Consider the following 13,020-nt stretch of genomic DNA (forward strand, 5'->3'; position numbering starts at 1 on the left):
ATGTGTTGCTGGAAAAGCGCAGCAGGTCAGGCAGCATCCAAGGAACAGGAGATTCGACGTTTCGGGCATAAGCCCTTCTTCAGGGGTGTACATCTAAAAACTCCTGCAATGTTCTGAAGGCTTCTGCCTCTCCCACTTTTACAGGCAGTGAGTTCCAGATTCCTACCATCCTCTGGGTGAAGAAGTCCCTCACATCTCCTTTCAATCTCCTACCCCTTACCTTCGATCTACGTTCCCATAGCATTGCTCCTTCTACCAATGGGAACAGCTTCTTGCTGTCTACCCTGTCCATCCCCCTCATAATGTTATACATCTCAGTCGTGTCTCCCCTCAGCATCTTCTGCTCCACGGAAAACAACCCCAGTCTGTCCAATCTCTCTTCCTAACTAAGACTCACTGGACCAGGCAACATCCTGTTAAATCTTCTCTACATTCTCTCCAGTGCTATCACATCCCTCCTGTAATGTGGATTCCAGAACTGTGTAAATTACACTCGCCTAACCAATGTTTAATACAGTTCCCAGCATAAGCTCTCCCTGCTCTTAAACTCTATGTCTCAATTAACAAAGGCATGTGTCCATATACCGTCTTTATTCACCATAACTTTAGGAAGTAGTGTACATGCATTCCCACGTCTCTCTGAGCCTTGGTGCTTCCCTGCATCCTTCTGAAAATTCTGTATTTGAAACAAGTCCACAGAAGCCGGCATCCTATCCACCAAGTCCCCCTTTATTTATACGTGGAGAATCCTTGACACTGATCCTACTCCCTCAGAGCCAGCTCTCAAAGTGAACAGAACCCTGACATTCCTGTTTATACCTGTCAGCCAGGGCTCCATGATTCAACCAGGCTAACAGCCGTAGCTCCTTGATTGGGCCAAGTTAATAGCCAGGACTCCCTGATTGGACCAGATTACCAACCAGGGCTCCTTGGTTGGATCAGATTAGCAGCCCCATTCAGGGAACTCATGAGGTCCACCTGAGTGACCACCTTTACAATCACTACATCGCTCCCCCATGAGTCCAAGGACGTAGGCCTATTATTTTTATTCTAGTTCCTCCTGGGGGTGTTTAGGCACCATCAGGTTCCTCTGCTTCTGCCTCAGATACACGCGGTGTGTAAAATACTGGAGATTGACCCTTGTGTTTTGGAAGAAATTCATTCTCTGCTTCAGGGGCCAAGGCATCGAGGCAGTGGTATCGCTGTGTCTATACCTGATTCCGAGGGACCTTCAACGCTTGATAGAAAGGGAGAGCCCACAAGTTCCGGAACAGTTGGAAAGGCTGTCTAAGATCCAGGGCATGTTTTGCTCTCACACCTATTGTGTATTTACAGCTTTCATATGGTCCACATGTTTATTCAGGACAATCGCACTGACCTGAACTTTGTTAATGAGGTTTTGATGGTGTGAGTATGTACAGAGAGAACCTTCCCTTTTATGAGGAAGAGCCTTGTTGGATGCCATTGTTTTAAGATGTTCATTGAGAACTACAATTGGAATTCTTTACCCAGAGAGCAATGAAATGTGGAATCCAAGAAGTGGTCAATGGGAACAGAACAGATACATTTGGGGAAATTAGATAAACGTGAGCGAGAAAAGGGGGCGTTATGATGGGAGATTGAGATAAGGACAGATGGGAGGAGCCTTGAGACATGAACACCAGTGTGCCCTGAATTAGGCTGAACGGCCTGTTCCTGGGCCATGTAGTGTTTGAAACCTTACATAAGTTAGGCCAATGTGTGCCATAGATTGGACACCATATTCCAGGTTACAGAGCAAGTAGGAACCTATATGCAGCTCCCCAAGAGGCTTGGTTGAGAACTGCACTTCAGTACATTGGAAGGTTGAACCTATTTGCTTATATCAGCTAAATGCCTCTCATGCATTCCTCAGATTACTTTCTCCACCATTACAGCCTTCAGCTGCCTGACCCCAAACTCTGCACTGCTCTCTCTGCACCTCTTCACCTCACAAACTTTCTTCCCTCCTTTAAGACTCCCTTTAAATTATGGCACGGTGGCTCAGTGGTTAGCCCTGCTCTTTCACACCACCAGGGACTTGGGTTCATTCCAGCCTCGGGCAACTGTCTTTGTGGAGTTTGCATATTCTCCCCGCGTCTGTGAGGGTTTCTTCTGAGTGCTCTGGTTTCCTCCCACAGTCCAAACATCTGCAGGTTAGGTGGATTGGCCATGCTAAATTGCCCATAGTGTCCATGGATGTGCAGGATAGGTGGGTACGCTGTGGGAAATGTAGAGTGGGGTCTGGATGGGAAGATTTTTGGAGGATTGGTATAAACTCAATGGGTCAAATGGCATCTTTCTGCACTGTAGGGATTCTATGTTTGAAATGTACCTTTCGACCAAGCTGTTGCTTGTCTGATTGAATCTCTCTCTCTACATGGCTTAGTGCCATACTTTAATAAGGTTCATTTCTGGACGTTTCATCACCATACTAGGTAACATCTTCAGTGAGCCTGTGGATGAAGCACCGGTGGTATAACCCGCTTTCTATTTATGTGGTTGGGTGTCCTTGGGTTGGTGATGTCATTTCCTGTGGTGACATAATTTCCTATGTTGATGCCATTTCCTGTTCTTTTTCTCAGGGGGTGGTAAATGGGATCCAAGTCAATGTGTTTGTTGATTGGGTTCTGGTTGAAATACAGCACTTCTAGGAATTCTCTTGCGTGTCTCTGTTTGTCTTGTCCTAGGATGGATGTATTGTCCCAGTCGAAGTGGTGTCCTTCCTGATCTGTACGTAAAGATACTGGTGAGAGTGGAGCATGTCTTCTTGTGGCTAGGTGGTGTTCATGTATCCTGGTGACTAGTTTTCTGCTTGTTTTTCCAACGTAGTGTTTGTTACAGTTCTTGCAAGATATTTTGTAAATGACATTCATTTTGCTTGTTGTCTGTATAGGGTCTTTCAAGTTCATTGGCTGCTGTTTTCGTGTGTTGGTGGGTTTGGGGGTTACCCTGATGCCAAGGGGTCTGAGTAGTCTGGCAGTCATTTCCGAAATGCCTTTGATGTAGGGGAGAGTGGCTAAGGTTTCTGGACGTGTTTTGTCTGTTTGTTTGGGTTTGTTGCTGAGAAATTGGCAGACTGTGTTCATTGGGTACCCAGACTTTTTGAATACACGGTATAGGTGATTTTCCTCTGCACTGTGTAGTTCCTCTGTGCTGCAGTGTGTGGTGGTTTGTTGAAATTCCAATCCTGTGAAATTGTTTTGAACATTTCATCACATTAAAGGAGTTATATAGATATGAATTGTTGTTGTCGTAAAGAGCTTTGATTTAGCCTGAGGTCTTGAAAGGAGCTATAGAAATGCAAGATCTTCCTCTCTGATTGAAGTTCAGTCACTCCATCTGCAATTATATAGTGGGTTGGAGGGCTGGGTAATATCAGGGGATGAGATGGAGGGGTCAGGAAAGGATCAGGTTTAGCAGAAAAATCCACAAAGGTCCAAAACCATTGGCACTGAATGCCTAGCTCAGGCCTGGACAGCTGCTGTGAGGGTGAAGTAATGATCACAGCAAGAGAGAAGGTAGTGAAATAAAAGAAAGAAATCATAAAATGGTCACTATAATAATTGGAATATTCAAGTGGAATGCATCCAATAATAATCAAAGAAACAAAGGTAGGAATATTGGGAACCATGACTGAAATAGTTTGCAGCTCATTAAACATGAAGCCAGACCCAGATGATTGGAAATCAGCTATTGTTAAAATTCTTTAGTTAAGGTCAGACAACCTGTCCTCTTAATGCTATAATGGAAAAAACAAGCAACGAAATAGCTGCAGCTAACAGGAGCCTGGGGATGTTTCCGTGCCAAGATGGGTTCAGGAACATCGGTCAAGCCAAGGGAAAAAACAGGTCTCAGTGGGCGCAATGGGATTTAATTAAACAGTTGCGAAGGTGACAGACAAGAAACAACACACTGAGAAAGTGCTGGAGAAACTCAGCAGGTCAGGCAGCATCTGTGTCAAGAGAAACCAGGTTAATGTTTTGAGACCAGTATGACACATCCTCAGAACTGACAAGAAACTAAGGGCTGATACAACCCCATGATGGGCCGAGTAGCCTCTTTCTGGAGTTATTTATTTCTTTTTCTGCTTTCAGAGACTGGGAGTTATTGAGATTACATAGAACATAGAACAGTACAGCACAGTACAGGCCCTTCGGCCCTCAATGTTGTGCCGAACTTTCATCTTACTCTAAAATCAGACTAACCTACATACCCTATATCTTACTATCTTCCATGTGCCTATCTAAGAGTCGCTTAAATGTCCCTAATGTATCTGACTCTATTGCCACTGTTGGCAGAGCATTCCATGCACCCATCATTCTCTGAGTAAAGAACCTACCTCTGATATCTCCACTAAACATTCCTCCAATTACCTTAAAATTACGGCCCCTCATGATAGATATTTTCACCCTGGGAAGAAATTTCTGGCTATCCACTCTATTTATGCCTCTTATCATCTTGTACACCTCTATCAAGTCACCTCTCATCCTTCTTCGTTCCAATGAGAAAAGCCCAAGCTCCCTCAACCTCTCTTCATAAGACATGCCCTCCAGTCCAGGCAGCATCCTGGTAAATCTCCTCTGCACCCTCTCTAAAGCTTCCATATCTTTCCTATAATGAGGTGACCAGAACTGAACAGAATTAGATAATGAAAAGCCCAAAGATGTGCAGGTTAAGTGGATTCGCCATGGGAAATGCAAGATTATGGGGATAGGGTGGGGGCCTGGGTGGGATGCTGTTTGGTAGTTCAGTACAGACCTGATGGGTTGAATGGACCTTTTCCACACTATCGAGGATTCTATGTTTCTCTGGTGCCGCTATCATTTTTATAAAATGGGGAGGTGGTGGTGCGGTGATAATGTCATTGGATCTGTCATCCAGTCTGTTAACCCTGGCTAATGGTTTAGAATCCCATTGCAGTAAGCGATTTGCATTGAATAAGAGTCTTGAAGAAAGTGCTGGCTGAATAGCGAACACAGTCGCTTCTCATAAAATCTGGTTCACTTTTCGGGAAGGATATCCACCATCTTTACCTGTCTGCCCAGGAGTTTAGAAGAATAAGAGAACACTTTATTGAAATGTACAAGATTCTTAGGGGTCTTGACAGGGGAAATGTGGGGAGGTTATTTCCCTTTGTGGGAGAGACTAGGACCCGGGGGGGGTGGTGTCATCTCAGAATAAGGTCTTGCGCTTTTAAGACAGAGATAAGGAGGCCCTTTTTTTTCTCTCAAAGAGGAGTGATTCTGCGGAATTCTTTACCAGAGAGGGCTGTGAGGCTGGGTCACTAAGTACATTCAAGGCTGTGATGGAATAATTTTTAATCAGTAAGGGGAATCAAGAGTTATGGGGTAAAGGCAGGGAAGTGGAGGTGAGGATTATCAGAGCAGCCTTGTGGAGGAAGTGGAGGAGACTCACGGAATCAAACATCAAAGAAATAGACCCTTCGGTCCAGCCAGTCCATCCTGACCATGTTCCCAAACTAGTCACACCTGTTCGCTTTGACCCATAAGGAGAAAGTGAGGTCTGCAGACGCTGAAGATCAGAGTCGAGAGTGTGATGCTGGAAAAGCGCAGCAGGTCAGGCATCATCTGAGGAACAGGAGAATCGATGTTTCGGGCCAGAGCCCTTCATCAGGAATGAAGTTGGGTCCCGTGGGGGTGGGGCTGGGGAGAAGGTAGCTAAGCATGCAATAGGTGGATGGAGGTGGGGGTAAAGGTGATAGGTCAGAGAGGATGGTGGAGTGGATAGGTGGGAAGGAAGATTGACAGGCGGGACAGGTCATGAGGGCGGTGCTGAGCTGGAAGGTTGGAGCTGGGGAAAGGTGGGGGAAGGGGAAATGAGGAAACTGGTGAAGTCCACATTGATGCCCTGGGGTTGAAGTGTTCCGAGGTGGAAGATGAGGCGTTCTTCCTCCAGGCGTCAGATGGTGAGAGAGTGGTAGTGGAGGAGGCCCAGGGCCTGCATGTCCTCGGCAGAGTGGGAGGGGGAGTTGAAATGTTCGGCCACAGGCCGCTGGGGATGATTGGTGCAGGCATCCTGGAGATGTTCCCTGAAACGCTCTGCGAGAAGGCATCCAGTCTCCCCAATGTAGAGGAGACCGCATTGGGAGCAACGGATACAATAAATGACATTGATGGATGTGCAGGTAACACTTTGATGGATGTGGAAGATTCCTTTGGGGCCTTGAATGGAGGTGAGGGAGGAGGTGTGGGCGCAGGTTTTGCAGTTCCTGCGGTGGCAGGGGAAGGTGCCAGGATGGGAGGGTGGGTTGTGGGGGGGGGCATGGACCTGACCAGGTAGTCACGGAGGGAACGGTCTTTGCAGAAAGCGGAAAGGGGTAGGGAGGGAAAAATATCCCTGGTGGTGGGGTCTGTTTGGAGGTGGCAGAAATGTTGGTGGATGATGTGCTTAATGCGAAGGTTGGTAGAGTGGAAGGGGAGGACCGGTGGGGTTCTGTCCTTGTTACGGTTGGAGGGGTGGGGTCTGAGGGCAGAGGTGCAGGTCATGGATGAGATGCATTAGAGGGCATCTTTAACCACGTGGGAAGGGAAATTGTGGTCTCTTAAAGAAGGAGGCCATCTGGTATGTTCTGTGGTGGAACTCGTCCTCCTGGGAGCAGATACAGCGGAGGCGAAGGAATTGGGACTACGGGATGGCATTTTTGCAGGAGGTAGGGTGGTGTAATCAAGGTAGCTGTGGGAGTCGGTGGGTTTGTAAAAAAAATCAGTGTTGAGTCGGTCCTTGTGAATGGAGATGGAGAGGTCTAGGCAGGGGAGGGAGATGTCAGAGATGGTCCAAGTGAATTTGAGGTCAGGATGGAATGTGTTAGTGAAATTGAACTGTTCAACCTCCTCGTGGGAGCACGAGGTGGCGCAGATGCAGTCATCAATGTAGCGGAGGAAGAGGGGAGTGGTGCTGGTGTGACTCTGGACGATGGACTGTTCCACGTAACCAACAAAGAGACAGGCATAGCTGGGGCCCATGTGGGTGCCCATGGCTACCTCTTTCGTCTGGAGGAAGTGGGAGGATTGGAAGGAGAAATTGTTCAGGGTGAAGGCCAGTTCAACCCGAATCCTTCCAAATCTTCCCTATTCATGTATTCACCCAACTGCCTTAATTCAATAGGCAGAATGGCCTACATCTGTTCCTATGTGTTATGGTCCAATGTGGTTGACTCTGTAAGTGTCCTCTGGAGATGAGTGGCCAGTTTTGATGTAAGATTATTGTATCTTCTCTGATGAAAGGCAACAGAGTTTAAAAACCAGAATCGGAAACAAAAGCAGAAATGGCTGGAAATGCTCAGCAGGTCAGGCAGCATCTGTGAAGAGAAATCAGAGTTAAGGTGACCGTACCTCAGAAACATGTTAACTCTGATTTCTCTTCACAGATTCTGCCTGACCTGCTGAGCATTTCCAGCCACTTCTGCTTTTGTATCTCATGGTTTGCTCTTTCTCAGGGCCCTGTCAGCCCACATCTCTTCTTGTTGTGATTTGTATTTCTACACCCAATTATTATCAATATTGCTTATGGCCTGTGTCAGTCTAATTGATCCTCAGTCTTGCCACATGATGTTGGTTTGCCGTTAACTGGAGGCAATGATTTGCAAGCATCTGCCAATCTATAAGTTCGCCATGTCCACAGCTATTACTGTTTAATTAATCCCAAATTAGTACACATATCAGCATTCAGTCCAACACTGCACACAGCATGATGCCAGGATAGTATATATATCAGTCCTGTGTTAACATGAATATACATCAGTGCTCTATGAATATTCATCACCCATTTGAAACTAGTCAAAGAGTTTTTTTTACTTCATTGACAGAAAATGCGTTGAAAACATTATTTTTGAGTTTTGTGTCTATCTGAAATGCTCATTGTTAAATGAGCATTAATCTTCCTGCTGTCGCTCAATGGGAAGATGGTTGCACAGTGATAATGTGACTGATGTCCTGGGGAACAGGAACAGAAATAGAAACAAACACAGAAATTGCTGGAGAAACACAGCATGTCTGGCAGCATTAGTAGAGAGAAAGCAGAGTTAACATTTCAGATCAAAGAGTCGTACAGCATGGAAACAAACCCTTCAATCCAACTAACCCATGTTGAACATAATTCCAAACTAAATTAGTTCCACTAGCCTGCTCCTGGCCCATATTTCTACTCATATACTTGTCTAAGTGTCTTTTACACATTGCAGTTGTACCCACATCCACCACTTCCTCAGGAAGTTCATTCCACATGTGAATCCCTCCAGTTAGCCATTCTTAGGGCTAGACAGAAGGGTCTCTGGATTTGAAGTGTGAACTCTGTTTCTCTCTCCATGGATGCCAGGTTTCTCCAGTAATTTCTTATTTTTGTTTCCAATTTCCAGTATCTGCAATTCCTTGTTTGATTTTGATGTTCTGAGGACATGGGCGTGAATGCCGTTGTGGCCAATGGTGAAATTTGAATAAAAACCAAGCTTTAAAAGTTTAATGGGGACCGTGTAACCATTGTTGACTGTCTTTAAAAGCCCATCTGGTTCACTAATGTCCTTTTAGGGAAGAAATCTGCCATCCTCACCCTGGTTTGGCCTACATGTGACTCCAGACCCACAGTATTGTGGCTGATTCCTAACTGGCCTCTGGGCAACAAATGGTAGCGCAACTCACATCCTGTGAACGATTAAGAGAAAACTTGGCAATAGTTTGTAATGTTTGGTCTCTTGAAATGGAATGTTAAACAAAAAAATGGCCACTTTTCCTGAGCAGTGAGGCAGAATCAGATAAGTACTCCCTTTGATAGATCACTGGCAGCCTGGGAGACATGAACTGATGCCAACCTTACCCCTATCTGCTGTGAGCCCTCTGCCAAAGGCTTTGTGTGGCAGGGTGAGAGCAGTGAGTAACAGCTGTGCATTGGAACCACACATCACAGAATCATCGAGATATACAGTGCGGAAACCGACCCAACTTGTCCATGCCAACCAGATATCCTAAATTAATCTAGTCCCATTTGCCAGCACTTAGCCCTGATGTCTCTGAACCCATCCTATTCATGCCTTTTAAATGTTGCAATTGTACTAGCCCCCACACTTCCTCTGGCAGCTCATTCCATACACGTACCACCCTCTGCGTGAAAAAGTTGCCCCTTAGATCCTTTATAAGTCTTGCCCCTCACATCTTAAACCTATGCCCTTGAGTTTTGGATTCTACCACACTGGGAAAAAGACCTTGCCTATTTACCCTATCCATGCCCCTCCTGATTTTATAAACCTCTATAAGGTCACCCCTCAGCCTCCGATGCTCCAGGGAAAACAGCCCCAGCCAATTCAGCCTCTCCCTGTAGCTCAAACTCTCCAACCCCAGCAACTTCCTTGGAAATGTTTTCTGAACCCTTTCAAGTTTCACAACATTCTTCCAGGACAGAATGCAGTATTCCAAAAGTGGCCTAACCAGTGACATGTATAGCCACAACATGACCTCTTCATTCCTATACTCAATGTACTGACCAGTAAAGGCAAGCATACCAAATGCCTTCTTCACTATCCTGTCTACCTGCGATTCCACTCACAAGGAGCCATAAATTTGTACCCCTAGGCTTCTTTGTTCAGCTACCTTCCCATTAAGTGTATAAGTCCTGCTCTGATTTGCCTTTCCAAAATGCAACACCTCACATTTATCGAAATTAAACTCCATCCACCACTCCTTAGTCAACTGGCCCTTCTGATCAACATCCCCTAGTACTCTCAGGTAATCTTCTTCACTGTCCACTACACTTCGAATTTTGGTATCATTTGCAAATGTACTAACCATTCCACTTACATTCATATCCAAATCATTTGTATAAATGACAAAAAGCAGTGGACCTAGCACTGATCCCTGTGGCACCCCACCGGTCACAGGCCTCCTGCCCATAAACCAACTCTCTACCACCTCCCCCCACCCCTGTCTCCTACCTTCAAGTGACTAGCTCTCCCAATATTCCATGTGATCTAATCAGTCTACCATGTAGAAACCTGTTGAACACCTTGCTGAAGTCCATATAGACATTGAGGAGAAAGTGAGGTCTGCAGATGCTGGAGATCAGAGCTGAAAATGTGTTGCTGGAAAAGCACAGCAGGTCAGGCAGCATCCAAGGAACAGGAAACTCAATGTTTCAGGCATTAGCCCTTCATCAGGATGAAGGGCTTATGCCCGAAACATCTAGTTTCCTGTTCCTTGGATGCTGCCTGACCTGCTGTGCTTTTCCAGCAACACATTTTCAGCTCCATATAGACATTGCCCACCATGCTATCTTTGTCACTTTGAAAAACTCAGTTGAGTTTGTGAGACATGATTTCCCACTCACAAAGCCATGCTGACTATCTCGAGTCAGTCCTTGCCTTTCCAAACACATGTAAATCCTATCCCTCAGAATCCCCTCCAACAACGTACCCACCACTGACATCAGGCTCACCGCTCTATACTTCCACAGCTTTTCTTTACCACTGTTCTTAAGTAATGACAGCACATGAGCCACCCCCCAGTCTTGTTGCACCTCACCTGCTACATGACCCTGTCATGAGCTGTGCAGGGTTGGCCCAGTCCGTGTGATGTGGAAGGGAGGTCAGTGATTTGTATGAGGATGTCTATGAGTTACCAACCTTCGCTATTGCCATAGCACAGCTGTGCCCAGACATCTCTATCAACTGCTGCTGTCCAAATCTGTATTCTTCATAGAGTTCACCCTCCAGTGCCTTCGCCTCTTCTTTACTGCAGAAAACACAAGGAAATGTGTGACACAGTGAGAACACAATAGTCTCCTCAGATGAAATTTCCTCTTCCAACAAATGAAGGATGGACAGATATTCAATGGATTGGCATCAGGGAGATTCTCACTGCTCCACCCAACCTCCTCCCCACCCACCAGCCAGTTTAGGATACAATCTCTGGGAGGGACTGCCCACATGGTCTCTACCATGAGCTATGCACGCTGCAGGCAGACATTTTTTTTGATAAAGTCCTTGTGTCAAACTATCTGCCATGTTGTACAGGCAAGCCCCCAGCATATCCCTTTGGCTGTTCACAATAAGCAAGGTATTGAATGTACTCAACCAATCTTTGCTCACAGAACTCAAAACACCATGTCCAATCTTCAATATGGTTCTGCGATTGAACAACACTTGCTAAATAATCCAGAGTGTGTGAAGAATAATACAGAAAACTAATTTAGGATTGTCAATGAGATTCGCTGTAAGGCACATTGATAATTTAGATGCTACATATCAGCAGACAGGGTCCTGATCTGTGCAAAGTGGAAGATCATGTATTTGCACCAAACTCATTCAATTCAACAAAATTGGTGGCAACCATTTGCTGATTCATTTCTTAGGGCAATGCCTTGACCAATCAGAGTCAATGTGCCTAGTTTAAAATCAAAACAAAACCTGTCAGTTAATTGTCAAACATTAGTTGCATTCCCCATGGCAACACCTCAACCAATCAGATTCCACTTTTGCATTCTCCTGTCATATAGTACAAAAGTTGTTTTTCCTATTTATTGGTATTCTTGCAGATTATCCTGATGATGGCAAGACAGAAAACCTCAACAAAATGTGTCTTCTTCCAGCAAGTATTCAAGTCAGATGCTATCAACTTACAGCATTAAATGTGATGGATTGGGGATGGAAGAGGCCACTAGAGGATGTTAAGAACAGGAGAAGGATGGTCAGTGGGGCTTAGTGGGATAGGATATAGGCTCTAGTGTTCTGGACAAATTATATTTCAGGTTAAGGAGCAATTCAAAAGATTAGGTGAAGTCACTGAAGCTTAGAGTTGACAAAGACATAGATGAAAGTTCATTGGCTTTGGGAGAATAATGTAAAGCTGGATAGCTTTTTTCATTCTTCATACATGGTTTGTGGACGTCAATGGCTGGTCTCAGCCCTTGTTGCCTGTTCCTAGTTGTCCCTTGAGAAGGTAGTGGTGAGCTGCCTTCTTGAACTGCTGCAGACCATGTGCTGTTAGTAAACCTAGATAGGGAATTCCAGGATTTTGACCCAGGACTCTGAAGATATATTTCCAAGTCAGGATGGTGAGTGGCTTGGAGGGGAATTTGCAGGGGGTGGTGTTTCCATGTATCTGATGCCCTTGTCCATCTAGATGGAAGTGACCATGGGTTTGGAATGTGTTGTCTGAGGATCTTTGGTGAATTTCTGCAGTATGTCTTGTAGATTCCTGATGAAGGGCTTATGCCCGAAACGTCGAATTTCCCATTCCTTGGATGCTGCCTAACCTGCTGTGCTTTAACCAGCAACACATTTTCAGCTGTGATCTCCAGCATCTGCAGACCTCATTTTTTACTTGTAGATGGTGTACACTGCTGCTACTGGGCATTGGTGGTGGAGGGAGTGGATGTTTGTGGATGAGGTGCCGATCGAATAGGTTGCTTTGTCTTGGATGGTGTAATTAGAGCTGCACTTACTCGGGCAAATGGGGAATGTTCTATCAAACTCCAGGCTTGTGTCTTTTAGATGCTGGTTATCCTAGTCCTTGAAGTGTAATGATATCATTGGCAGGAGCTGGGAGATGTACCTACTGCCCTTGGCTTTCTAGACAGTGGAGATTGCAGGTGTGGGCTGTGCTGTTGATGATGCCTGCGTGGGTCACCACACACAGGATGGTTACAGGTTACTTAGACTGGCAGAAACGGAGGAGCAGGGCCGGGAACCGCGTGTTAGAAGGTCAATGAGATGGACAGAACAGGAGAGAAGACCTAAGTTTATCTGAGTTTTTACGTGAATGTGGGCTGTAGAGGGAAGATTTAATTAATCAGTGTTTGGTTAGAATTGATTGCATAATTAAGACTAAGGATAAAAATAACAGTATGGAGGCGTAGAATGTAAACTAAGCAAATATTAGTAATGTTCTAGAGAAGGTGATTAACGGCTAATAGTTACATAGATCTGGCAGAGAAATTTCAAGGTGGGGGGAAGAGTTGCTGATTGTAAAGGCTGTCAGCTAGATCGATTTTTTT

The 13,020-nt window shown here is 45.4% G+C and overlaps 1 protein-coding gene across 1 annotated transcript in view; it reads right to left on the bottom strand.

The window, feature by feature from the left end:
• The window catches only part of yjefn3 (YjeF N-terminal domain containing 3), a 51,744-nt gene extending 39,602 nt beyond the window's left edge, over positions 1-12,142 (bottom strand). The window contains exons 1-2 of the mRNA XM_060846427.1: positions 12,120-12,142; positions 10,649-10,760 (exon numbers count right to left, since the gene is read on the bottom strand). Of these exons, the coding sequence (XP_060702410.1) occupies positions 10,649-10,760; positions 12,120-12,142 (135 nt within the window). The remainder of the gene's footprint in view (positions 1-10,648; positions 10,761-12,119) is intronic.
• Between the last annotated feature and the right edge of the window lie 878 nt (positions 12,143-13,020).

This window comes from Hemiscyllium ocellatum, chromosome 28 (assembly GCF_020745735.1).
Source record: "Hemiscyllium ocellatum isolate sHemOce1 chromosome 28, sHemOce1.pat.X.cur, whole genome shotgun sequence".
Lineage (NCBI taxonomy): Eukaryota > Metazoa > Chordata > Chondrichthyes > Orectolobiformes > Hemiscylliidae > Hemiscyllium > Hemiscyllium ocellatum.